The sequence below is a fragment of the Tripterygium wilfordii genome, chromosome 14, assembly GCF_013401445.1.
Source record: "Tripterygium wilfordii isolate XIE 37 chromosome 14, ASM1340144v1, whole genome shotgun sequence".
Classification (NCBI taxonomy): Eukaryota; Viridiplantae; Streptophyta; class Magnoliopsida; order Celastrales; family Celastraceae; genus Tripterygium; species Tripterygium wilfordii.
In genome coordinates this window covers 16521-43261 of record NC_052245.1, presented here as the reverse complement: position 1 = coordinate 43261, position 26741 = coordinate 16521, and the positions used below count along the sequence as shown (strand labels likewise).

Genomic DNA, 26741 nt, shown 5'->3' with positions numbered 1-26741 from the left:
ATATATATATATATATATATACACACGTGTGTGTGTAATTTTAACTTTTAAGAAGAAAGTTCGGTCGGTTTCGGTTAACCGAAATATGTTTTTAAAATTATGAATACCGATTGTTTAAAATATTGAGTTTGTGTACACCGACCGAACATCAAAAAACTTTTATAACAAAACCGACCAATCGGTCGGGACGGTTTATGCGGTCTTTTTGAACACCCCTAGGTGGTGGGATTCTGAGTTTCCACAATCATGGAACTTTGGACTTTGGAGAGGCACTAGTACACTACTACTACTACTTGTCAAAATCAAGGAGGACCACCACTAACCAGAAAAATAATTAAATGGCACTCTCAGTCCCAGGCCCAACCCTCTTCGTCAACACTATTTCAATACACTTCACAATCAGCTCTCTTGCATCTTATCTTCCTGGCCCTTGCCAATAAGCTGTGCCTTTGATGCTTTGGTTCTGTTTGCCGGGACAAATTTTTGAGATGGTCGCTGCTAAAGCTACTCTGTTTCAGCTACCTTTCACAGTGAGTTGAGCCTTCCCCGGTTTGTTTTTCTCTTATTGTTAAAAATGGGAACTTAGCACACTCTGCTGGTTTTTCTTCTCGTTTTTCTTATAGCTTTTAAGATTTGCACGCTCTCATTTCTCAATTCAAAGGCCTTATGAAATTCCCAGAATTTGAATATGGAGTTTCCATTTTGGTTTTTTCAACTTTGAGTCACCCTTGTAATTTCTGTGCAGTAAATTTTTTAAGGGAAAAAAAAAGCACTGAATCACGGTTTGCTGATTAGAATTTGGTCACCACTAGAATGTTTTGGCTTGTGGTGTTATTGCTCGTCTCCGCTGGGATTCCTATAAAAGGTGTTGGCACAAATGCCACTTCGAGACCAGATTTTGTGAACATTGGGGCTGCTATGGCATTCAATTCTACTATAGGCAAGGTCGCAAAAATTGCAATAGAAGCTGCAATCAAAGATGTGAATTCCAATCCATCAGTTCTTGGTGGAACTAAGCTTAAAGTTAAAATTCTGGACACCAAACGTAGTGGGTTTGTAGGGATTATGGATGGTACGTCTCCTGTAACATTTCTTGTTGGTTTCTTCCACTTCTCACTACTAAGTTTCTTGATTTACCAATATGGGTTATTGCTAATTACAGCTCTGGAGTTCATGGATAGTGAAGCCGTAGCCATAATTGGCCCCCAATCTTCTGTGACGGCTCATGTGGTATCTCATGTTGCAAATCAGCTTCAGGTCCCTTTGTTGTCATATTCAGCAACGGATCCTACCCTTTCTCCACTTCAGTTCCCATTCTTTGTTAGGACATCTCAGAATGACCTGTATCAGATGGCTGCAATAGCTGAAATTGTTAACTATTATGAATGGAGGGAGGTTATAGCAATATACACGGATGATGATCATGGGAGGAATGGTATAGCTATATTGGGGGATAAGCTTACAAAGAAACGATGTAAGATATCATATAAAGCACCTTTGAGTCCTGCAGCCACCCGGGAAGAAATCACTGATTTGCTGGTTAAGGTTGCTTTAACTGAGTTTAGGATTCTAGTTGTTCACATTTCTGCAGATTGGGGTATTTTAGTGTTCAATGTAGCTAGGTATCTGGGCATGATGGGACCTGGGTATGTTTGGATTGCTACTCAATGGCTTTCTACTGTCTTGGATACTAATTCTCCCCTTTCTGCCGAGACAATGGATGATATTCAAGGAGTTCTTACGCTTCGTATGTACACACCAGATACAGAATTCAAAAGGAAGTTAGTTTCTAGGTGGAGCAACTTGACTAGTAACACAACAGGATATGGACCTATAGGCCTGAGTGCTTATGGTCTATACGCATATGACACTGTCTGGCTGCTTGCTAATGCAATCAATGCATTTTTCAACCACGGTGGGTCCATTTTCTTTTCGAATATTTCAACATTAACCCCCAAACATGGAGGCGGAAAGCTGCATCTTGATTACTTAAGCACCTTCACTGCTGGAAATCTTTTGCTTCAGAGCATACTTCAGGTCAATATGACTGGTGTAACTGGCGCATTCAAGTTTACTCCGGATAGAAACCTAATAAATCCTGCATATGAAGTCATCAATATAATCGGCACTGGATACAGGAGGATTGGTTATTGGTCTAATTGCTCGGGCATATCAGTTGTGTCACCAGATACTCTACACTCAAAGCCACCTAATCCATCCCATTCAAACCAAAGACTATACAGCGTTATTTGGCCGGGACAAACAATAGAGAAGCCTCGTGGGTGGGTATTTCCGAATAATGGAAGGTATTTGAAAATTGGAGTCCCAAACCGTGTTAGTTATCGTCAGATAATCTCACTAGTGCAAGGCACTGAACTTTTCACTGGGTACTGCTTTGATGTATTTACTGCTGCTCTGAACTTATTGCCGTACGTCGTACCATATAAGTTAGTTCCATTTGGAGATGGTCATAACAACCCAAGTCACACTGAACTTCTGCGTTTAATAACAGCAGGCGTGAGTCTCATATAAAACACAGAAATGCTGAACTTCGGAGTTTTAGTTGGTTTTCATTATCATTTTACAGCTTGTTTTCCTTGCAGGAATTTGATGCAGCAGTCGGAGACATTGCAATCATTACTAACCGTACGAGGATGGTTGATTTTACACAGCCGTATGTTGAGTCAGGGCTGGTGGTAGTTGCTCCGGTTAGGAGGTTGAATTCTGATGCTTTGGCATTCTTGAGGCCTTTCACACCTATGATGTGGGGTGTCACTGCTGTCTCTTTCCTCGCTGTGGGTGCAGCTGTTTGGATTTTGGAGCACAGGTTGAACAATGATTTCCGAGGACCTCCTAACAGACAAGTTGTCACCATTTTATGGTGAGTCTTGTCTTCTTTATTTTAATAAACATCAATTGCTTGTGCTACTTATGTGCATGGGGCATCACCTGGGTTTTAAATTCTACAATAGCTTACAATAAAATTATTCTTGTGCAGGTTTAGCTTTTCAACTTGGTTCTTTTCCCATAGTAAGTTGACAACGACCCTAGTTTATTTTGTAATTTCTAATTGGCACAAAAGCAGCTTGCAATTGACTTACCAATCTGTTTTTTTTTTTTTCCTGATGTAGGGGAGAGTGTTATCAGTATACTGGGTCGCCTTGCGCTGATTGTTTGGCTTTTTGTAGTGTTTATAATAAACTCAAGCTACACTGCAAGCCTTACCTCAATCCTTACCGTGCAGCATCTTTCTTCTCCTATTAAAGGGATTCAGAGTTTAATGTCGAGCAACGAACCCATTGGCTACCAGCAGGCTTCATTTGCCCGAAATTACCTAATTGAAGAACTTGGCATTCATGAATCCAGACTTATTCCCCTTAAGTCCCCCGAAGAGTTTAACCAGGCCTTGAAAGATGGACCTAAGAGGGGTGGTGTTGCCGCAGTTGTCGATGAACGTGCATATGTAGAGCTCTTCCTCTCTACCAGATGTGAATTCAGCATTGTCGGTCAAGAGTTCACCAAGAATGGGTGGGGATTTGTAAGTATAGCTTACAGAAAACTTAGCGTTCATTCTTTTACGTGTTTTTTTTCTTCTAAATGTTCATGTCAGAAGCATCATTAATAATCTTGCAGAACTTTCAAGTTATTAGTCCTGTTAATGTAGCTTTTATGCGTTCCTTAATCAGGCATTTCCAAGGGACTCACCTTTAGCAGTTGACCTGTCGACTGCAATTTTGAAGCTATCAGAAAATGGGGATCTCCAAAGGATCCATGACAAATGGCTTATGAGAATTGCTTGCAGTTCACAAGGTGCAGAGCTAGAAGTTGACAGGCTACCATTTAAAAGTTTCCGGGCTCTGTTTGTTATGTGTGGGTTAGCTTGCTTACTCGCTCTGGCAATATACTTCACCAAGATTGCATGCCAGTTCAGCCGGCATTACTCAGGTGAAGTAAAGCCCTCTGGTCGAGGCTCACGATCTGCACAACTCATGACATTTCTTTCATTTGTCGATGAAAAAGAAGAGGAAGTGCAGCACCGCTCCAAGAGACGGCATCTAGAGGGAGCCTCTAACAGAACAGAGGAACACGGGAGCAGTTTCAGGGAATGATGTCTTGACATTTGATAGTTATAAAACTGGAAGCACGAATGCTCATAGCAAATCTAGGAACTACATCTCAGAAAAAAGTTTAAAAATACTGGCTATGCTTTGTCTATTCTTATTTTCAATGATATTTATTGGAGTTCATATATGCATTAACTAATAAAGAGAGGATAATCATACAAGGTTATTTTGCCACGAACATAACCTTAGTTACACGAGCATATACTTTTGCATTACAAAGTTCTGTACAAACAGGCATAGCATCTTCTCACTGAGTCCAGAGTCTGGCAGTAACAACTCACGGAGGTTTTAAGTAATCTTGCTATTAAAATATTTCTGAAACCATTTTTCTTCCCTGCTGAGTCTCCACACAACTTTGTATACTTCTATCAACAGTTTTGGAAATCGACTCGCAAAGTAGATTTCAAAACCTTCTGGAACTGGGCCCACAAGCTCCTGAGGAATTAAGTAAAGTTGTTATGAGCCATGTAAGGTACAGTGCATAATCCAAGGAAAAAGTTTAGTACATGGCTAAAGCATTGATACAATAGATAACATATACTTGTTTGATGCAATCAATATAGGATGTGACAAACAAGAAAGAAGGCTGGTCATACGCTCACAGACACTGAGAGTAAACCAGGTGTTCCCCAAATATATTTATTACGAAATAAATCACTGATAGGATCATAGGGAGGTCACTCTTCACATACTCCGAGTAATGACTCTTTGGGGATGAACAAACACGACAACAAACAACAGTTTCAAATCCATAATACATTCTTCAATCAGCAGGGAAAATTTGACAACTGGCCTACCAGTCTCCAACCAGTGTATTTCTCCCATTTATATGATTCCTATCAAAGCCCTCGAGTGCAATGTACTATCAGATTTTAGAAGCCCTTTAGAGAATTCTAATCATAGCTTTGCCACATCAGGGAATCAACAGGCATGCACGAATCCAGGTTGCAGCCCATTGTTGTCTCTGTCTCACAGTTTTCTAAGTACAAGTCTCAGGTTTGGGTTTACCGCTCCAGTTTACTCCAAAGTAGTCCAGAGTCGGACAATCAATATACTACAAAATCCCTTCAAGGTATAACCAGGAAAAAAAAACATGCAGAACAATAGCTGTAGGTACTCACCCAACCCAGAAACTATAGCATGTTTACATCACTGAATGTCCGTTCTTTTACCTCTCTCAGTAAACTGCAATTAAATAAATAAATATTTTGTCATCTCTTGAAACCAACCTGTATTTCTGTGGGAAGCTCTCTGTAATGGTTCAACTTGTTTCGAATGACTCGCAGTAAGTCCCGAACACTGTCAAATTTATAGCGTCGATACCGTCCTATATTAGTGATGAATGTAGGCTCAATCTTTTCATCCCATTTTGTACCCAGAACCACTGGTGCAATCCTTTCCAATGCTTTCAATAGATCAGAATCATACTCCCTAACTTCCAACTCTACTCTGTCACTAGTGTCACGAAGAAATGACAGTCTCAATTCAGCACCCCAAAACAACGGATGGTGCAACACTTCCACTGCCTTTGGTCTGGCAACAGAACAAACTGTGTTTACCAATCGATCAAAAAACCACTCAGAATCTTAGTCTTTAACATTGCTCAAATTCAAGTAATAATCCTACCTCAATTCAGGGTTATGGTTTAACAAACAGGAAATAAGGTCCCAAGCTTCGGGTATGTGCTCCACTAAGAAGAGGTCCATTTGGTTCTTAACAATGTTGATATCACGTTCAAGACGATTGCCAAATGGATGTCTACCAGCAGTTATGCAGTAAAAGAGAACACATCCCAAACTAAACATATCTACGGCACGTGTTTGACGTCCATGAAGAAGCTGTTCAGGAGCTTGCCAACCAGAACTGCCACAGCCTGCATTAGCTCATCACATATAAGAAACTGAGAAAAGTAAACCATACAAAAATTTAAGTGCTGGAAATAAATGACATCAATTTTTGTATCATTCATCTCTCTGATGACTTGGAACAGACTTCAAAACTTCTTGGTTGATGGACATAACTCGATAGAATAGATGAATACATTGACCGACAACATGGACAGTAAGTAGCATTAAACCATCCCCAGCCCCTACCCTACCATATAAACTTTGTTAAAAAATAATAGTAGACTAAATAGTTTGGACTACTTGCCAGTAGCATGGTAACCAAGAGAAGACATATCCCCAACCAGGCGCTTGCTGATGCCCATATCAGAAAGCTTTGCTAATAAAGATCTCTCCTTAATAATCAACACATTTGGAGGCTTCAAGTCTCGATGTATTATCCCCAATTCATGTAGATGCACAAGCCCAGAAACCACATCCCTGTGTAATACAATAAAGCTTTAAAAAGATGCCAATTAAATACAATATTAGAACATACCAACACCCAGAAAACTTGGGTCTGGACAGACCATAAAGCATTGATGTGTACACTGTGTGTGTTTGTGTGAATTCCCCACCTACCCAATTATCACCCTTTATAGCATTTGAAAATTTTGGAGCACTAATTAAGAGAAGCGAAAATAACTGGGACCATCATCTTATATGGACCTTTTACAACATAACTACAGCCATTATAAATGCCAGTAAACAACCAAAGCATTTGAGAACAAAAAGAGACATTACAAGGTCCTGCATATCAAATGAAGACATGAAGAGTAACTCTGACAGTCACAGAAAAAACAAGAGCCTCCTATTTTAGTTTCATAAAAAAAGTGAAGGTAAACAGCTCCCACACACAAGACTCTCAGTCTCTCACCGTGGAGGATGAGTCAAGGAAGGTCAAGTTGTATGCAACTCAACTCCTGCACTAATTAGGAGAAGCGAAAATAACTGGGACCATCCTCTCATATGGACCTTTTACAACTGAACTACAGCCATTATAAACGCCAGTAAACAACCAAAGCATTTGAGAACAAAAAGAGACATTACAAGGTCCTGCATATCAAATGAAGAGTAACTCTGACAGTCGCAGAAAAAACAAGAGCCTCCTATCTAGTTTCATAAAAACGTGAAGGTAAACAGCTCTCACACACAAGGCTCTCAGTCTCTCACCGTGGAGGATGAGTCAAGGAAGGTCAATTTGTACGCAACTCAACTCCTGCAATGCCGAGAGGCTATGTCCAGGATTAGAACCCGAATGGTAAAGCAATCTTACTACCACAAGGCTAAGGGTTTTGCCTTGTATCCAATGTTCTTGACAACAAATATATTCTTTCAAATGTGACAAAACATGTAACTGAACACAACTTTTGCGCAAAGGATACAAAGCATGACGTAGCAGAATGGCCAAATATAAAGAGTAACACTTTACTGGCATAGGGATCAACTGCAGTAATGCTGGTAGCTCTCTATGAACATGCATATTGAGAAAGACAAAGGAAGAAAGAAAAATTGCGCACAAGAAGAGGAGCAAGGCAAGCTATGCAGAAATAAAAAAATGACAATAAAGGTTTAGAAATTTGAGCTTCAATTGTTTTCGGTTGTCAGCTGACAACAACAGTGAGTTGCGTGGTTATATACAATATTACGCATTAACAATCTCTCTAATACAAAACCATATCATATCAGTTAGACTTTCAACTCACCTCATCAAGTTTAATAATATAGGTGATGGAAAGCCATTTGCCTTCCACAAATTAAGATCCTGCATAGCATCCTTGACCACTTCTAATCGATGTTTACACTCAATCATAGCATTCGTAGCTTGTTTTTTGCTACAGACAGGATTTTGGGAGGTATCTGAGTAAATTTGTATCAAATCATCCAAGCTGCAACTGCAACGTTCCAAACAAAGATACACAAAATCTTGGTCATATTCCACCCCATACCATCGAACAATATTTGGATGTTGGTCAGATGCAATAAGATTCTGAATTTCTTTAAAAGCCACTTCATGATGAGCTTGGACAAGCCGTTTCACAGCAACTAGGCGACCTTCGTATAATCCCTCAAGGACAACGGTCCCATTACTTCCCTTAGCAATTTTCGTATTTGTCACAAATAACTTGCCAATAATACGTCCATCAGCACCACTGTCAGCAAGTCTATTAAGGTCCAACAACATCTGGTTTTTATCCTCCCAGAGAGCAAATCCACCCCCACTCTCAGGTGATGTGTCCCTGTCTTTTTTCTCTTCATTTGAATTGTTCTTTCCAGATCTCCTCACTTTCTTTCTATTAGAAGCTTTAACTTTCAAACTAGAGTTACCCAACTGGTTGTCTAATTTAACTTGTCGTTTATGTACTAAAAGATAAACATAGAAGACAGAGCCCCCCAAGAGAATGCCAATAACAAGAACTAAAGACAACAGTGTCAACCCCTCGACAAACATTGTTGATATGTCATTATACAGCTTTTTCACATCATGCGCTTGAGATATTACATAATGGTCAGTCTTCAGAGGAGGCCCACGAAGCACTGCTTCACTATCATTCTTGTGATCCATTTTTGATACTTGATCATCTTGAGACGCTGGCAGCATCATAGTTTCATGATAATTTTCAGAGGATTTATTAACCGCGAGTTGTGAAGGAAGCATTAGAGTTGAATGATGTGACGGAAACATCATGTCAGCATCAATAGTCCGAGTAGAAGATTTCGAAATGGCCTGCTTTTGAAAGCGCAAGGCAATACGTTTGGACTGGCACGACAATGGCTTGTCAGACTCACTGTCAATTTCAGAATGAAGAACGTAGCTGGAGTCCAAAGTAGCATTACTAAATGGATCCTCTATACCTTGACAAAGGAAAGCAACTCCAATTTCTGCTACTCTCAGGCTCCAAGAAACTTTCTTTGATTTTGGTGCAAAATGCTGCAGTGTGTAATCTGTCCTTGTGATGTGCAGTCGAAGCTCCCTGTGAGTATTCAAAGTGTGCTCTACCAGCTCCTTATCAATCACTTGAGTATCATGTAAGCTATCACCCTCTGCATTACCCTGAAATGTAATTGGTGATCCATAAGTCTGTATTAGTTTCCCAGTCTTAGTTTCGACTTCAAACACAGTAGTTGTCTTAGACCCGATTGTTACTGCTCCATCATCCGATATGTAAGGCAAATTTTGAATGTAGTCCTCAACAGTAAAAGGAAGTTTCTGTAAACACAATAGCAAAGAAATGGTCAATGCATTATCAAAGCAAGCAACGAATAAGATAACAATGAATAAAAGCAGAAAAACCTAGTGCTCTGGCAGGCTAGTTACATTGTCAACTTTATATCAAATTTAGTTATTGCATATTTAACATACTGTCAACTGTTCATTAAAAAGAAAAAAAACAGTCAGCCCACATTTGTGCATATAGTTACTGTACTAACAAAGCAAGCAATCATTAAATGATGTGCATATACACCCAGTAATACACAGTTCATACAAAATTGCGGGTATATGGCAAACAGTAGAACGTGCTATATTATTGTAAATTGGCAATAGCTACCGAAACCATACCACTCTATAGTGATTGATTTGCGCATATAATTCCATGTTGTCCCCGCAATCGAGGAAGTAGCTGCTATTTGGTCCAATAACATTTTCATCATCATCACCACCATCCTTCTGGTTAATATGAGCCTGATAGGAAGAGTAAAGCTGTTGTCCAGTAGAAAATGACCAGAATACCCTCCCGGAATCTCCGTCATGTAAATGAATTCTTCCATCTAATGTAGCCACCAGTCTTCCAACAGTTTCACTGCGCCAAATCCGAACCCGAATCAATGAATTGGAAAAAGAAGATAACTTTCTTCCAAAGAAAAGAGATTTCATTTAATTGAAGTTGTTTACACTAAGAAATCTATTATTCATTGATATGAACTACGAACTCACGGTTTCGACAAGAGAGATCTTGTTGGGGTTCGTGATCGACCTAATCCCTCAAACGCATCCCATCCCAAACTCGAAGGCACAACCGCTGTCTCCGAGTTCACAATGTCTCCGTTCAACGTTGAAAGCAGTAGCCTAGAATGCACAATCTTCGAGGTCTCCGCAGCCGATGAGTTGCCATTCAAAAAGCTGGGGATCACCGCAACTGCCAGCAGCAGCTGGCCGAGAAGGCAAAGAAATAATTGTAGGGGACGCATCCGCCGGAAAGTAGTCAAAGGATTTGGTAATAGAGAATCGATCAATAGAAGGGGGAGAGAAGCTTATGCCATTAAGAAAATGAAACTGCAACGTCGAGGAAAGCGAAGATTCTAAGCTTCTTCCGATACCTGCAATCTCAGCATCTCCGAGTCAGAGACGTTTCCCTTACCCAATTAATTTATTTAATGGATTAATTATTAAAGGGTGGGGCCCATTATTTCCAGGGTAATCCAAGGGTCGTCGTGGCGGGCTTTATTTATTTTTTATTTTGATGACAGTAAACTAATGCCGGCTTTGGTTCGTCGTCAACCTCTGATTAGGGTTTAATGTCAGAAGAGCCTTCACAGTATTGAAATTGAACCACACAAAAGTTGTTCAACTAATCTAAAAATATAAACAGAAGAAAAATTTTATCTATCTATCACAAAAAAAATATTTTTACATCATTTTTTAATTTTTTTTATAATTTACATAAATATCTTTATATATAATGACATATTTAATCTTTTATTCATCAACTTGTAGAGAGATGAGAGAATCTCCCACCTCCAACCCCCTTCCCTCACGAACCTCGTTGCCGGAACTCCGCCAAACATTTTGCAACCATCCCCCTACCCCAACCATACCGACACAAACCCAATGGCTTGACCTCCACCAAACATCCCGAAATCTTCCACCACCACCCCTACCGCCAATCGTGATACACTGGCCAAAACCACCACCTAAAACCCAACAGTCACACCAACCACCCCAACAACCCTGTCAACAGAGCACCCATCACCCAACCTCATATTTTAAGCCATCATTATCTAGGCTGCTGCCATCATTATCTAGGTTGCTGCCTTACTACCTTTAACAAGTGATATCCTCTTGTAGTCTTGTATGCTTGGGCGGGTTTGAAGCCACTCGCAAGTATCTTCATCAATTTTTTTTAAGAAAATTATTTAATATACTGAAGAACAATAGACGAGCAATTCTTTTATCTCATTTTTTTAAAGTGAGAATTCGGTGGCAGCAATCATTTAAACAGTGATTAAGTCAATAAGAAAGTGTGAGAATGAATTTGGGGTCAAAGAGATATGTGTAAACTTAGCAATAAAATTTCTAACATTTTTACACATCAAGTGTACATTAGTTTTTTCACTATAATTTTATTTGTAGATTTATAATTTTTTGGTGTAAATTTATCGAGTGTCGGGGAGTTGTTGTAAATAAAATTACAGCAGCCCCAGTTGTAGCAATTTTGAACATCTATATTATTTTTAAAAATAACAAAAAAAATTATATATGTATAGTATTTTATGTAACGAATCCAACAATATTTTTTTGTTTGAAAGAAAAATCAAATTCACCATGAAAAAGACATAAAAAGTTTTGAATTTATATCTAACGGTTCAGAATTATTATGTCTTTTACATTATGAATTTGATTTTTGTTTTGAAAAAAAAAATATCGTTGGATTCGTATAAACAATCAAAATACATATATAATTTGTTGAAATTTTAAAAAAATACTTGAGACTATAATGAAATACAACGTGGATCGCCATAGGAAAACTACAACAACCCCCTCTCATCCAAACTTATCATGCTCAAAAAGTGGTGTAAAAATAGTGTTTTTATGCTGCGTAGATAAAATTTCTCTAAACAAAGATGTGCATTAACTCTTGAGCTCTTGATTTTGCGTTTGTTCCAATTAGGGTTATTATGGTAATGGTAAATTATCCGGTACACCGTTATTGACACATTGATTATCGAATATCACATAATATTGGTATACCATTATCAATACTTCGGTATGATAAATTTACCCTGAATTTGAAATCGGGAAATTTACTGTTTACCGACATATATATTAATATTATTTTCAATTTTAATTTTATTTAATTATGACCATTAGATTGATCAACTCTAATCTAGACCGTCGATGATTTTTAGGGTTTCTTATTCTCAGTTTCTCTCTCACACGGGTCTCAGACTCTCACCTCTATCGACTCTCTCATCTGCGCAACTCTCCTCCTCTAGGTTCTCCATGGCTCCACTCCGGTCTCGACCCAGCCTAGTTCCACCCTCTCCATGCGACTCTCATTCTCTCGTCTCTGGTCTCTCCTCTCTTCACATTTTCTTCCGCCTAGCTCCACCATAGAATCTGCCGATCTGGTATGCTTTAGCTTCCAGTTAGGTGTGGGTTGGTTGTTGTTCTGATCTTGTTATTTGTTTGTTGCCGATCTAGTATGCTTTAGCCTAGATTGATTGATGCTACCAGTTAATGCTTGTATGATTGTTATAGGATTTGCCGATAGGGCTCATACTGTATTTAGTGTATTATATCACTTTGACTTCTATTGGTGTTTCTGGGTTGGCATTCAAGAACAACTGCAAATGTATCTCTTTGTGGTAGAGTGTTTGTTTCTCTATGATCATAGATTTGCAGGAGCTAATTAGGGTTCATTTCAAGAGACATTTTTCTTTTTCTTTCTTTTTTTTGGTTGTAGGAGATAGGTTTCAGAATTGATAAATTTACCAATTACCAGTTAACCATTACCGATTGACCGATATACCGATATACCGGGAACAGTAACATTTTTTGAGTTACCACATTTTTTGAGTTACCGAAGGGATCAGTATGGTAATGATAATCCGTCTTTTATAACGGTAACCGTTACCATAAGAGTCCCAGTTCCAATTAGTCCCAGCTCGGCCCCTAACGAGGTCGAAGACTCAAAGGTGCATACAGATTGGACCAGTCCAAGGGCCCACCAACACTCTGTTAGCAGCCCGTGCCCAGTCAGGTTTCTTCGAGTCTGGCGGGCCTGTAGAGTTATAAGACATTGTTGGGTCGCCCATTTACGCAATTCAGTCGGGTGTCTTCAAATATGGCGGGCCTCCATAATACTAAATATAGAGTTAGACTTCGAGCTAATAAGACCTTGTTGGGCCGCCCATGAGCCATTGCTCGAATGAGCCTACACAAGTGTTAGAAAGTTAAAAGATAAGGACTATTTACATTCTATACTTAACTAAGCTCACCCCATTCTAAATAAACTTAGTCTAAAACATAACATTTCTGAAACATAACATTTCTGAGTACATCCCAACTTCAATATTTTTCAAATTTTACAGTCTGCACCCAATGATGAACAGTAAAACCAGAACAGAAAATCAATGCATGAAGAGTGCATCTTTCATGATAAGTGAATTAAAACAATGAACATCACATTATCGTCAACACAATCCAATAAACTCACATTGAAGACAATTACTCAAAGAAATACTGAATTACCTTCTGAACTATTAGTTGGCACTGAGTGTCTTTGCCGGATGCTGGCGCACCTGATATCATGACCCTTAAGGGCTCTTTTATCGAATAGGTGGTACTCAATCCCTGTTCAAGACAACAAATTACCCACCAATGAATACAATGGATAATGCAACAATATACAAGAAGATAAAAGCAGCAAGAAATTAGTTAATTAGTATACCTTGGGTTTCGAGTATCCTGAAGTGGGTTTGCTTGTGGAAATTGAAGGAGTCAAGATGAGAAGAAGCTGTAACAGAAAACGAGAATGAAGAAGAAGAAGAAAAAGAGGAAAGCGAATAGGGTTTAAGAGGGGAAAGCGAGGGAGAAGGAGAGTTCTCATCTTCGTCGAACGAGAGTTCTTCATCATCAACTGCTGGGTTGTAGTCCATGTTGTCTCCGGCCGATGTCCCAATTATTCCGGTGAAGCCTCCGTCAAACTCTTCATCCTCCACAACAATGATGGATCTGGTTTGGTAGGATCACATGGGGTGTTATTAGATTGAATATTTTTTATGATTTTGGGGTGTATTTAGGGCAAATGCAATGGTGGGCTTTGGGGCAAGAATGGATGGGTTAAATGGATCTTTAATGGGAAATGGAGAGGTTGAATCCATACAATGATGGGCTTTTTGGCAATCAAAGTTGCTGGACCAATTTTGGGAACAAAGACTTCTTTTGAGGCTTCAAATTGCTGGACTGGTGTGGGCCCGCACAAACATCAACTGCAAACCTACTCTCTCCCCTACGATACTGTTTTGTATGAGATACTGTTTTGTATGTGATGCTGTTTTGTATGAGACACTGTTTTGTATGTGATACGGTTTTGTATATATATATATATACAAAATGGACAGGATGAAATTAAAAATTTCAAACATTCCAATTCATTCCAATTCATTTAACAAGTATAAATAGTATCGGACCGGAATTACAATGGGCCTTTCATTGATTTATCTTTGATTCATTACTATTTTGGGGGTGGGGGGCCTAGCACTAAAGTTCATTGTGTTTTCATTGTTTTATCTCTGATTCATTACTATTTTAGGGGTGGGGGGCCTGACACTAAAGTTCATTGTGTTTTCATTTAAATATTGTATTTATTTGCTGTAAAATTTTATTAATTAAAATAATTATTTATGGTTAATGTAATTTTATAGAAAATCATTTTGAAGAGTATATATATTGTTGTATGTTATTCAAACATTTATCATCAAAATTAACTAACTCACACCAATATCTATTTAACACCATTGTACAATGGCAAGAGACAATACATTTCCATTCATATCCACATCAGCAAAACACCATTCCCAATACAACTTACTATCCCCATTACCTACCAACCATTGCATTTGCCCTTAGTCATCTATGGGGTGCAAACAGTCCTCATCATTACTGGTTCCGTGGACTTTGGCTACTTGCCATTTCTCAAAAAAACACCCCAATTTCCCTACCCCTATGAATACTTGAAACAAATAACAGTCCTTAGTCAGTTAGTTGCTAACTTCTCCGGCCCATTGCGCCAGAAAATGGGCCTCAGCTTTCTTAACTTGGTATATCAGTCTCTTCTGTTTTTTAAGCAAATAAGCGCTTACACAAGGCCCAGCCTAGGAGCGGAAACACTCGAAAGCATTCAGGCCGAGACCGAAAAATGGCCGAGTCCTGCATCTTTGGGAAGTGACCGCAGTTTCTGATTGTCCCTCTCCCTCTTTCTCTTCTTCCTCGGATACATACAGGATATTGGCAAATGCGACAGTGATTGTTAGGGGAAAAAAAAGAAAAAGAGAGCAGAATGAACAAGGAGAAGTACGGAGCAAGTGGGTACTTTGGAGTCTGTGCCTTAGGAGGCATGCTCAGCGCTGGAATCACCCATCTTGTCATCACTCCACTTGATGTCCTCAAAGTAAACATGCAGGTTCGTTTCATATGACACAACTCAAGCGAAATCATTCATGGTCTTCTCTCAGTTATACGCACAATCTCTAGATTCCATCAATTGTCTGAATTTTTGATGTTTTTTATACTCATCTGGTGACTGGGGATTTTTGTCATTCTCATTATGGAACAGCCATCCTGATGGTGCCACCCGTTTAGGATTAATGTTGTAATGGAGTTTGTAATCTGAAAAAAAGCACAAGTCTTATTGTTACTGTATCATTTGTATGGTTGAATGGATCCTCCTCTGTTGGTACTTTTTTGTGTTTTCTATGCTCAGAGGTTTTAGTAAGGTTTTAACTTATTTGCTTAATTGTAGGTGAACCCCGTGAAGTATCAGACAATATACTTGTGCTTTAGTACCCTGTTGAAAGAGCAAGGCCCTTCTGCTTTTTGGAGAGGTTGGGCTGGCAAGTTCTTTGGTTATGGTGCTCAAGGTGGTTGCAGATTTGGTTTGTATGAATACTTCAAGAGCGTCTACTCCAATGTATTGATGGACTGCAATAGGAGTTCTATTTTCTTTGTTAGTAGTGCCTCTGCTGAAGTCTTCGCCAGTCTGGCTCTCTGCCCTTTTGAGGCCATTAAAGTCCGTGTTCAAGCGCAACCCCATTTCGCAAAAGGATTGACTGATGGCTTTCCAAAGCTTTATGCTTCAGAAGGACTCCATGGGTAATGCATTCTGTACCAGTGTCTTCATTAGTATATGCCTGTTTTGTTTCCCGCAGGGTATTTACAGTTTGTTGTTTGTTACAGTTTCTACAGAGGTGTTGTACCGCTTTTGGCTCGAAACCTTCCATGTAATTGTAAAATTCCTCATAAAACTTCAATTTTCTTCTGCTTTATAGCTTTGGATATTTACCAACTTTTGTATTCCCTTTTTCATCATGGTTTGGGGGGGCGTCCTTCAAACTTCCCTTTCTATCGGTTTAATTCCTCCCCATTCTAGTGTCAACCATGATGCATCATCCTTGGAATTTTTATTTTTCCTCAAAATTAGAACTATCGTATTCAGAAAATGTTACTTTTTTCTCTTTAAATCATATGCATAAAGGAAGCTTGTCCATTGTGATATGTCCCGACAAATTGTAAGCTCTACATGAGCAGTCAACATTTTTTGAATGAATTGAGCGGTTTATTAGAACTTTTTAAATGGCTCTTTAAATTCTGAAATTGCAATAATAGACTCGCCCGTTGTCATATTTGGATTTTTCTGATAATCATGGGAGTACCAACTCCAAGAATGTATTAGTTATAATTCAAATAATTGTTCCTCGCATTAGTCCTCTTGAAATTTTTGCTGGCAGTCTCCATGGTTATGTTCTCAACATTTGAGCATTCAGTCGATTTTCTGCATCACAATGTTGTACAAAGAAGGAAGGAGGATTGCTCAAAAGCTCAACAACTTGGGATAACATGTTTAGCTGGCTATGTGGCTGGATCTGTCGGTAGCATTATCTCTAATCCCGCTGACAACATTGTCGCCTGCCTTTACACAAAAAGGGTCGATAGTCTCATCTTGGTAACTTCCTTTGTCATACTTCATTTTGCGGTTCCATCTCTAAATGTAAGTTTGTGAACAATTGTTATGATTTACTCTTTTTTTGTGGGCAGGCTGTCAAGAAAATTGGATTCTTTGATTTGTTTACCAGAAGCCTTCCCATAAGGATAATGCTTGTTGGACCTGTTGTGACCTTGCAATGGTTACTCTTTGACACAATTAAAGTGTTAAGTGGATTGTAAGTGCCTACCACCTGCCCTTTTTCTCATTCGAGAAGTCGTTGTTTAGGAGGTTATTGGTTTCCTGATTTCCTATAAGTAAAACTAGTGATTGTAACGCTCGTGGATCTCTTAGTCTTTGAAATACATTTTTCCCTTTCAAAGACCGTTATACTTGGTTTTAAACTAAAAATGTGCGATTTAAAGCAAGATGCAGATTAATGGTGAACTTATATTGATGAAATGCTTTAGCAAGAAGTATAATTAATAGTGTAGCATAAAAAGGGTCCGAGAGTCGTATTTCTGGAAGGTTGACTCGGACATTCAGATATTTAGAAGTTAGATAGCCCATCTAATTTGATTGGAGGGAACAAAAGCAACAATTTTGAGATGGTGCAATCTTATCTTGTATAGTTGTCTCGTTGTATCCTTGTTTTTTTTTCTTGTTTATTAGCTGTGTAATAGCTTGGCTTTGGCATTTGAATGTATCAGGCCAACCAGTGGAGAAATTATTCACACTGCGGAAGCTGATAGAGCAGACTAAGTTGGTGGAATTCGATTCAGACAACTGTAGACATTGAAGGGAGGGCCTTGGAATAGCCTACTTGCGTGAAAAAAATGTAAGCACGGTCTTGGATTGTTTGTCCCCGTCTATGTGAAAGATGAAATGAAAGCACTCTTTCTTTTGATTTTACATGAATAGTTTAGCACCCTGCCACCAAATTTTTGCCAGAAAGTTTATTGCTTCTTGTTTTAGATAAACGGCACCATTGCTTTTTAACCTTGTTGTGTAGTTATTCCCCTTCCCCCTTCTCCACGGTTTTACATGCTTGCTCATTCATCATTCACAAAGTATAAACAAACTTTGTCGCTAGAAACCAACTTATTACTATGAAACCAATTGGCAGGATTCAAATCATTTGTCATTCGCAAAAGGCACTAAGTAACATTAGCCGCCAACAAGTATGTTACCAGTAGTAGTATGCCTAAAAACTTTTCCTCCAATAACATGTACCTTCACCGAAATTCATTGAATTTGGTCTCACATCTGTTGTTATTTTATTGGAGAAAGTACAATAGCCCGCCAACAAGTATGTTACCAGTAGTAGTCTGCCTAAAAACTTTTCCTCCAATAACATGTGCAATCAACTCCTCTGTTTCCTAATCAAAATAACACAAGAAAAATGCATACATTACAGCCACTGAACATCTGGGGCGATTACTCTCAAAACAATGCATCATCAATAAAACTAGCATCGTCGCTGCGCCGATGGCGATCGGCGCAGCTCAATGCGCTGAATAATATCATGCATCAAGGTTAGTAACTATAAAAACTTGATTTTCCTTCATAACTGTAAACACTTGATTGTAAGTAAAACCATCTATATATAGTCAGTCAAATATCTAATCATTTATCAAATTTTTTTTTAATCTTACAACTGATTTCCATAATCAGTATCTCTCATGTCTCCATAAGTAATGGTCTTCTCTACAGCTGGGATTCAGTGTAATTTTACTCAAACGGATACTGAACAAACCAAGACCCAACACCCTCAAATTCCTTTATCCGCCACACGGATCCTTCCTAAAATTACAAACCATCTTTGGAATTACAAACTATCTTTGGCTGTTTGCCAATCGCCATCTCATCTCTTTCAGTGCCTTCACTGTACGCCAAAGAGGGCATACCATTTCTCTATGTCTTTCACATAAAATTCATCTTAATTTCTGCATAATTGGAAATGCATAAGAAATTCAAATGAAAACAAATCAGATAGGTGCGACAAAAAAACCATCTCGACTCCCTGTACCCCTCTACCATGACTGTTCACCAACTTTGAGGCAGTTTCTTCTTTTTCCCTCATGCTATCCAATATTCCTCTCTCACCATTATCCACAATCAATACCAAAAAAGAAAAATAGCAGGACAACAATATACTAACCATTAAATCAGCAAGTATGTTAACATGTATCAACCCAACTTCCCAGGATCAAACCTTATACCAGAGCTCTTTTCCCATTACTTACAACTTGTCTCACATATGACCTTATCTACATAATCCCCATTCATAATACTCAACCAAATCCAAATCCTTCATTGCCTTCATGAATTGCAACCAAAAGTTTCTCCTCTAGAAATTCCTTGGAGGGATATTCAAGTAAAACCAACTGATTGAATCTGCAAGAATTAATTAATCAAAATCAGCAATTTTTTCATATGCCAATATGTAGTATTTAAAATTGAAGGAGATGGTCAACTTTTGACAGGTCTTAAAGCAAGCAATCAAGCATAATAAAACATGCAAGTGTGCAACTCATATAAACTCACGTACAACTACAATTTGTAAATTACCAAGTATGTGCAGATGGCAAGTGATCATGGCTGCTATATGCCTTGTGTATCTGAAACTTATGTGAACCCAAAATTCCTTGAAGTGCACTGAAGCCTTCTAAAGGCACCTGGAAAAATAGAAAGACCAGCATTTAGACCCCCTAAATATATAGATCTTCGGATTCCAACTAATAAAAAAAGCATCCAACAAACTAAAGCCACAAAAAGCATCCATATTGGAAGATTTTTCCTTTAACATTCCTGAGGACATGTCTCTTCCCCAAACACATGAGTACTTCCTTTGTTTTTTCCCTCTCCCTTCAATTTCTACTTTAACCTCTATGTCTATCTATTTTGTCTCCTCTCCTCCTTTTCATCTACTTTCTTCTTTTTTCTATAATTTGATCCCTCCATCCCACTCTCCCTCCCTTCCCCTTCTTGTTCCTCTATGTTTTTCATCCCTATAAAATTTTCTACTTATCTTCTTTCTTTTTGCTTGTTACTCTCTTTTTTTAATCGAATCTCTCACCCCAGCTTCCCCCCTCTCTTTTCTTTCTCAGCCCCTCTCCCATCCCCCTTTTGATTCCTTTGTATTATTTTCCTCTATAAATTTTCCACTTACCTGCTTGTCTCCTTTTTCTTGTTTACATCACTTCTTTTCCCAAGTTTGTAACCACGTACAACTATAAAATTAATTTCTCATCACCTACACAAATGGGAATCATGTTGTAGTGGAAACCATGAAATAGTCATGCCAATTCTGCAGTAGCATGGTCCAAATGAGGAAACAAAAACGGAATCAACACTACTAATTCATATATCAACATCAACTCATCGAATATTTTCTAGGACTACCACGAATTCACTTGTTTGCCAATCCTTGTATCACAATCAATCAATTATTAACCTAATTCAACTGCCCAACACATAATGAAAAAACCCTACAAATCAATACCACAAATACAAAACAAAAAAGACCACCAAAGACCCCCTTTTGCCCCACTTGCTACTGATCAGATAGAAACCGAAACCAACAAAGCAAGATCCTTGAGAAATACCAAATTTACCCAGAAATTCAGATTTGATCAGCATCTCTCAACTTTTTTGAGCCATAACGAAAGGATTTGCCTTTGGAATCGCCGGCAGAAGTCTTGAAATCAAAAGTTCACTCGTGCTGCTTAGGGTATCAACCTCAATAGGTTGTTTCGCTTTGAAACTGAAGGATTTCTCCACGGCGGCTATCGCAGAAGCCTCCCGTTCCTCCTCCGCACGAAGATTAGGAACTTGGAGCAAAGATTCATGTTGTAAACCCATGAAGCAGAGTATTAAGGATGATATTAAGGAGGATATCAAGGAGCATGTTAAGGAGGATATAAGGAGCATATCAAGGAGAATATATTATTGATTCCATTAATTTAAATGCATGTATAAATTAGACAATGTTTCTAGTTGTTTGCCATTGTTTAGGCTTGACTTAGTGTTTTCTTCTCCTATATATATCACTAACATAGATGTAAATGAACATACAATTTTCTCAACATCATACACAATTCTTTTTCTCTGTTTTCTTTACATGGTATCGGAGCTTAGGCTTTCACCCTTCCTGTAAAACAACATCAACTGCAAATCATTATTTCACCTTGCCTCCACACTCATGGCAAAGATCGACAACAATGACCCAGAAAAATCTGAGATAACCAAGATGCAAAACCATAGGCACGATGATCCAAGTGATCCTCTCTATCTTCACCACTCGGACCAACCTGGTCTTATCCTGGTGACCCAATCGCTGAATCAAGAGAACTATCCTCTTTGGAGTCATGCCATGCTCATGGCCCTTATTGCCAAGAACAAAGACGGTTTCATCGATGGAACCGTGACCAAACCTGTCACAGGATCCACGGCAGAGGTAAAGCAATGGACTCGTTGTGATCTTCTTGTCAAAGGATGGATCCTCAACACAGTAACCCCTGCAATCGGACAAAGCGTCATGTACAATGATAGTGCTCTTGCCGTCTGGAATGAACTAAAGGAACTACTCTCTACCACCAACAGTGTGTACCTTTTTCACATTGAGCAGGAAATCCATGATTGCTTGCAAGGCAACATGACCATTGGTGAATACTACACCAAGCTCAAAAGTCTCTGGGACAAACGAGATGCACTTTGTCCTCTACCACTTTGTAGTGGGGATATTGCCAAGACTCTACATCAATACCAACAGACACAACGTACCATCAAGTTCCTTATGGGACTCAATGAGGTTTATGCAGCAGCATGTGGTCAAATTCTTCTCATGGATCCACTACCTCCTGCTAACAAAGTGTTCTCTCTTGTCAATCAAGACGAAAAACAATGAGTCATCTCCTCACAAGGTCTGGGTAAAGCATCAGAGGCAGCAGCTTTCACCGCTAGAGAAAGGTTCAATCATACAGGGAAAGCTCCTTTGTCCCACCTCTCCACTATCCGTTGCCACCGTTGCCACCTTACTGGTCACTCCACTGAAAACTGTCGGGCACACTTAAAATGTGACTACTGCGGACACAAAGGTCACACAATTGACATTTGCCGCAAGCTTAAGAGGGCCAACTCTCACGGTGATAAGAGTAATCATTTGAACACAAACTCTCATTCTCGTTCAAAGGCTTATCATGTAAGTTTTCAACCAGACAATACTGACAGCACACCACCTTCCTACAACCTCACGGCAGATCAATATCATGATCTCCTTGCTCTTATTGATCAAAACAAAGTAGGAAACATGGCTAGTCAAGTGAATGCGGCAACTACAATGAGCAACGTTTCAGGTAACACAGTTTGTGCAAACTCTCTTATTCCACATAAGGAATGGATTTTTGATACAGGTGCTACAGATCACATGGTCTGCTCATCCACTCTTATGACCACCAAGACACCAATTCGTAATCGTCATGTATACTTGCCCAATCATGCCATTGCTCCCATAACACATATAGGCACCATACGGTTTTCTGATAATCTTGTGCTCTATAATGTTTTATGTGTTCCATCATTCCGATTAAACTTAATTTCAGTAGCCAAATTAGCCAAAACATCCCCATGTTCTGCAATTTTTACTGATGTGTCTTGCATTGTTCAGGACCAACGATCGGGGGAGATGATTGGGATGGGAACTGAGCGCAATGGGCTTTATTACTTGGACGTTGCGAGGATATCTGGGTGTTATTCCGCCTCAACAATTACACCTTCCAACTCATCCCATTTATGGCACCAACGTTTAGGTCATTTATCTAACAAAAGCCTACGGGCCATATCTTTGTCTACCAAAAATATTCATTTTTGTTCAGTTGATGATTGTGCCATTTGTCCTCTTGCCAAACAAACTCATAATTCTTTTCCATTGAGTTCTATTACTACGAAAGTTCCATTTGAATTAATTCATGTTGACATTTGGGGAGGATACCATATCCAATCACTCAATGGGGCAAAATACTTTCTTACAATTGTTGATGATTTTTCTCGTTGTACTTGGATTTATCTATTACATAGCAAATCCGATGCACGTGGATCTCTTCTTTCCTTCATAAACTATGTTGAAACACAGTTTTCTACTCGCGTCAAAGTCATTAGGAGTGACAATGGCCCTGAATTCTCCATGCATAATTTCTACTCTGAAAAAGGGATTATGCATCAAACCACTTGTGTTTCCACCCCACAACAGAATGGAGTAGCCGAACGCAAGCACCGTCACCTTCTAAATGTTGCCCGCTCCTTACTTTTTCAAGCCAACCTTCCTAAATTTTTTTGGGGAGATTTCATCCTTACCGCTGCTTATCTCATCAATCGTACTCCCACTCCTGTTCTTAAAGGTAAAACTCCATACGAAATTCTCTTTCACAAAACACCTTCTTATACACATTTACGTGTGTTTGGTTGTTTGTGTTTTGCCTCCACTCACCATACTCGTCCTACTAAATTTGATGCCCGTTCTATCCGTTGCCTATTCCTTGGATACCCATATGGTACCAAGGGATACCGCGTTTACAATCTCGAAACTGGTCAAATATTCATCTCTCGGGACGTTGTTTTTCATGAACAATTATTTCCCTACACTACTTCCGCTGCCACTCTTTCCCCTCCCCCCAATTCCACGTTGTTTCCCACTCCAATGGTCTCTATTGACCCATTACCGACACCTGCACCGAGTGCCATGCCCATTCCTTCAGACACACCTAACATTCCACCAAACACATCATTCCATAGTGACACCACTACCACACTTGACCCCATTATGTCTCCGCCACACCCTAATCCCACCTCCACACCCGCACCTCGGCTACGCCGCACAACCCATGCTCCCAGTTATCTTCAACACTACCATGTGGAGGTTTCATTGCCCACTCGGGATCCACCGTCATCGCCTCCATCATTGGCTGGACATACAGGTACTTCTCACCCTTTATCTCATGTTATATCCTATGATAACTTGTCTCCTTCCCACAGGGCCTTTGCCACATCCATCTCAGCCATCAAAACACCCACCACCTTTTCCCAAGCTGTCAAGGACCCCCAATGGCGCCATGCTATGGACCAAGAGCTTCAGGCTCTCCAAGAAAATGGTACGTGGTCCCTCCAACCACTGCCACCGCACAAGAAACCTGTTGGCTGCAAATGGGTTTACAAAATCAAATTCAATCCTGATGGCACGGTTGAACGTTACAAGGCACGGTTGGTTGCCAAAGGTTACAGTCAGATTGAAGGTTTTGATTACAGGGAGACTTTTGCCCCAGTTGCCAAGCTTGTTACTGTCCGTCTCCTTCTTGCCGTGGCTGCCACCCAACATTGGCATCTTCGTCAGCTTGACGTCAATAACGCGTTTCTCCATGGCGATCTTGAGGAAGAAGTATATATGTCCCTACCTCAGGGTTTCGGACGAAAGGGGGAGACTCGTGTATGCAAGTTGCACAAATCTCTGTACGGGCTCAAACAAGCCTCCCGCCAATGGTTAATAAAATTGTCTACAGCACTCAAACTTGCTGGTTTTCATCAATCTAAGTCGGACTATTCACTCTTCATCCGAACCCGAGGTAGCATCTTCACTGCACTTCTTGTTTATGTTGATGATGTCATCCTCACAGGGAATAGTCTGCAAGACATTGAGGAAGTTACAAATGGTCTCATGAGACAATTTAAGTTGAAGGATCTCGGTGAGTTGAAATATTTCTTGGGTATAGAGATTGCACGTTCTAGCAAGGGGATTGCTATTTCACAACGTAAATATGCCCTTGAAATACTGGAGGATGCAGGCTACCTTGCTGCTAGGTCAGTCAACACTCCTATGGAACAAAATTTATCCCTCAACAAGACTGATGGAGAGTGCATCAGTGATCCTTTTTCTTATCGAAGACTTGTTGGAAGGTTGATATACTTGACACTTACTCGCCCAGACTTAGTGTATGCTGTCCATATTCTTAGCCAATACATGGATAAGCCCCGTACTCCACATCTGGAAGCAGCTTACCGAGTATTGCGGTACATCAAGCAAGCCCCCGGACAAGGTATTTTATTCTCTGCCACTAGTCCGATACAGCTGAATGCTTTTTGCGATGCGGATTGGGCTAGATGTCGAGACACACGTCGTTCCACCACAGGATATTGCATGTTCCTCGGACAATCACTGATCTCTTGGAAAACTAAGAAACAAAACACAGTGTCCCGCTCAAGCGCGGAAGCAGAGTATCGTTCCATGGCTTCGGCATGTTGTGAAATAACTTGGTTAAAGTACATTCTATGTGATCTTGGAATCAAGCATCCACAACCAGCTAGGTTGTATTGTGACAATCAAGCAGCATTACATATAGCGTCAAATCCAGTATTTCACGAACGAACGAAACACATAGAGATTGACTGTCATCTTGTAAGAGAAAAAATTCAGGCCGGTTTACTCAAGACATTTCACATCTCAACCTCGAAGCAACCGGCAGACATTTTCACGAAGGCTGTAGGTGTCCCACAATTTTCCATCTTACTTAGCAAGTTGGGCATAGTCAACATCTATTCCAACTTGAGGGGGAGTATTAAGGAGGAAATTAAAGAGGATGTTAAGGAGGATATTAAGGAGGATATCAAAGAGCATGTTAAGGAGGATATCAAGGAGGATATCAAAGAGAATATATTATTGATTCCATTACCTTAAATGCATGCATAAATTAGGCAATGTTTCTAGTTGTTTGCCATTGTTTAGGCTTGACTTAGTGTTTTCTTCTCCTATATATATCACTAACATAGATGTAAATGAACATACAATTTTCTCAACACCATACACAATTCTTTTTCTCTGTTTTCTTTACACAGAGAGAGATGGTTATTGAGAAAAGGAAAAGTAGAGGGAAAAAAGAAGCGAGAGTGCTGTTGAACACGTGTGCGTGACGTGTCAACACTATTAATCGTAAGGTGACTGGTGAGGCAGCAAAAGTTGGCCTTGGAATATAATTACAAAAAAAAATCCTGGATAAATGATACAAAACCACATGAATATGCCATCAACTCCCTAAAACACGCGAGCATAGAAATGAAATACAACTCGCCAGGACAGTACCACGGGACAGGTGTCGGTAAGCCAAGATTGCCTCACCCATTTTAATATATAGTATAGATTCCAACAGTTAACTGCATGAGTGAAAGGGTTAATTTTCCCTTTGGAGACCCAAAGATGCTACAGCTAGGAGCATAAAAGAGAGACAGCTGAGAAATAAACTAGCGAGAACTACATCAATTGCGCTACACCATTGCCGAAGGCCTTGGTAATTGTTTGCTCACAATGTACTTTTTTCTAATCTCCACTAGCATAAAACATATGCAAAAACTATTTATAGAAAGCCTAGAGATCTGACTCTTAATCAGTAAACTTACACAAAAGAGAGTAATATGATGTATGTACAGAGATAACCCAATCAAAATCAGTATGTGTAACTGCCACATGGTCATTGCATGCTATGCAGTTTCCTATTGCAGGTAGTCTTTCATCGACGGGCTTGAAATACAACTTGATCTGGTAGGCTGTTTCTCAAGTGCTGGAACTTCTGTCACCAGAAAACAAGCAAGGTAAATAATGCCAATACGAAGAATACCAGTAGTTGAAAAGAAAAGAAGCTCATCAATCAAACTATATATGAATTGAGAATCACCTTGGTCAGTTGTGTTGTGTGGCAAGAGAAGCCCATTCTTGTTTCCTGCCATCAAAAGCAAATTAAGAAATAGCAATCAACCGAAATTCCAAT

At 39.5% G+C, this 26741-nt stretch overlaps 3 protein-coding genes and 1 long non-coding RNA gene across 7 annotated transcripts; 2 read left to right on the top strand and 2 right to left on the bottom strand.

Annotated features, from left to right (window-relative positions):
- Nucleotides 1-299: 299 nt before the first annotated feature.
- On the top strand, nucleotides 300-4249 carry LOC120014947 (glutamate receptor 3.6). Its single transcript, XM_038867087.1, has 7 exons — nucleotides 300-530; nucleotides 746-1072; nucleotides 1163-2517; nucleotides 2604-2881; nucleotides 2999-3030; nucleotides 3132-3538; nucleotides 3687-4249. The coding sequence occupies exons 2-7, from the start codon at nucleotides 814-816 to the stop codon at nucleotides 4107-4109; spliced, it is 2754 nt and encodes a 917-aa protein (XP_038723015.1). The 5' UTR covers nucleotides 300-530; nucleotides 746-813; the 3' UTR covers nucleotides 4110-4249.
- LOC120014946 (serine/threonine-protein kinase/endoribonuclease IRE1a-like) lies at nucleotides 4155-10348 on the bottom strand. 2 transcript variants are annotated; one of them, XM_038867084.1, is made up of 7 exons: nucleotides 9945-10348; nucleotides 9570-9810; nucleotides 7714-9218; nucleotides 6276-6448; nucleotides 5751-5997; nucleotides 5354-5657; nucleotides 4155-4559 (listed from the first exon to the last, which is right to left on the bottom strand). In XM_038867084.1, the coding sequence occupies exons 1-7, from the start codon at nucleotides 10196-10198 to the stop codon at nucleotides 4413-4415; spliced, it is 2871 nt and encodes a 956-aa protein (XP_038723012.1). In that variant the 5' UTR covers nucleotides 10199-10348; the 3' UTR covers nucleotides 4155-4412. The 2 variants fall into 2 exon arrangements, with proteins under 2 accessions (XP_038723012.1, XP_038723014.1); XM_038867086.1 differs by lacking the exon at nucleotides 4155-4559 and having other exon boundaries at nucleotides 5470-5673.
- Nucleotides 10349-14722: 4374 nt separating this feature from the next.
- On the top strand, nucleotides 14723-17882 carry LOC120014861 (mitochondrial phosphate carrier protein 1, mitochondrial-like). 2 transcript variants are annotated; one of them, XM_038866957.1, is made up of 6 exons: nucleotides 14723-15414; nucleotides 15754-16103; nucleotides 16188-16237; nucleotides 16739-16953; nucleotides 17046-17170; nucleotides 17643-17882. In XM_038866957.1, the coding sequence occupies exons 1-6, from the start codon at nucleotides 15292-15294 to the stop codon at nucleotides 17692-17694; spliced, it is 915 nt and encodes a 304-aa protein (XP_038722885.1). In that variant the 5' UTR covers nucleotides 14723-15291; the 3' UTR covers nucleotides 17695-17882. The 2 variants fall into 2 exon arrangements, with proteins under 2 accessions (XP_038722885.1, XP_038722886.1); XM_038866958.1 differs by having other exon boundaries at nucleotides 14725-15414; nucleotides 16188-16231; nucleotides 17643-17881.
- Nucleotides 17883-18167: 285 nt separating this feature from the next.
- On the bottom strand, nucleotides 18168-20808 carry LOC120014862. Of its 2 annotated transcripts, XR_005471644.1 has the most exons (4): nucleotides 20541-20808; nucleotides 19504-19610; nucleotides 19094-19329; nucleotides 18168-18311 (listed from the first exon to the last, which is right to left on the bottom strand). It is a non-coding gene; the product is annotated as an uncharacterized LOC120014862 (long non-coding RNA). The 2 variants fall into 2 exon arrangements; XR_005471643.1 differs by lacking the exon at nucleotides 18168-18311 and having other exon boundaries at nucleotides 19063-19329.
- Between the last annotated feature and the right edge of the window lie 5933 nt (nucleotides 20809-26741).

Bases quoted from the DNA above. Each gene is read 5' to 3' on its own strand.
- LOC120014947 (XM_038867087.1), top strand. From the start codon at position 814: ATGTTTTGGCTTGTGGTGTTATTGCTCGTCTCCGCTGGGATTCCTATA. The intron at 2,518-2,603 runs GTGAGTCTCATA...TTTTCCTTGCAG, and splicing joins TGCGTTTAATAACAGCAGGC to GAATTTGATGCAGCAGTCGG. The intron at 2,882-2,998 runs GTGAGTCTTGTC...ATTCTTGTGCAG, and splicing joins CAAGTTGTCACCATTTTATG to GTTTAGCTTTTCAACTTGGT.
- LOC120014946 (XM_038867084.1), bottom strand. From the start codon at position 10,198: ATGCGTCCCCTACAATTATTTCTTTGCCTTCTCGGCCAGCTGCTGCTG. The intron at 9,811-9,944 runs GTGAGTTCGTAG...GATTTGGCGCAG, and splicing joins AGATCTCTCTTGTCGAAACC to TGAAACTGTTGGAAGACTGG. The intron at 5,998-6,275 runs GCAAGTAGTCCA...GAGCTAATGCAG, and splicing joins TCTTGGTTACCATGCTACTG to GCTGTGGCAGTTCTGGTTGG.
- LOC120014861 (XM_038866957.1), top strand. From the start codon at position 15,292: ATGAACAAGGAGAAGTACGGAGCAAGTGGGTACTTTGGAGTCTGTGCC. The intron at 15,415-15,753 runs GTTCGTTTCATA...GCTTAATTGTAG, and splicing joins TCCTCAAAGTAAACATGCAG to GTGAACCCCGTGAAGTATCA. The intron at 16,104-16,187 runs GTAATGCATTCT...TGTTTGTTACAG, and splicing joins GCTTCAGAAGGACTCCATGG to TTTCTACAGAGGTGTTGTAC.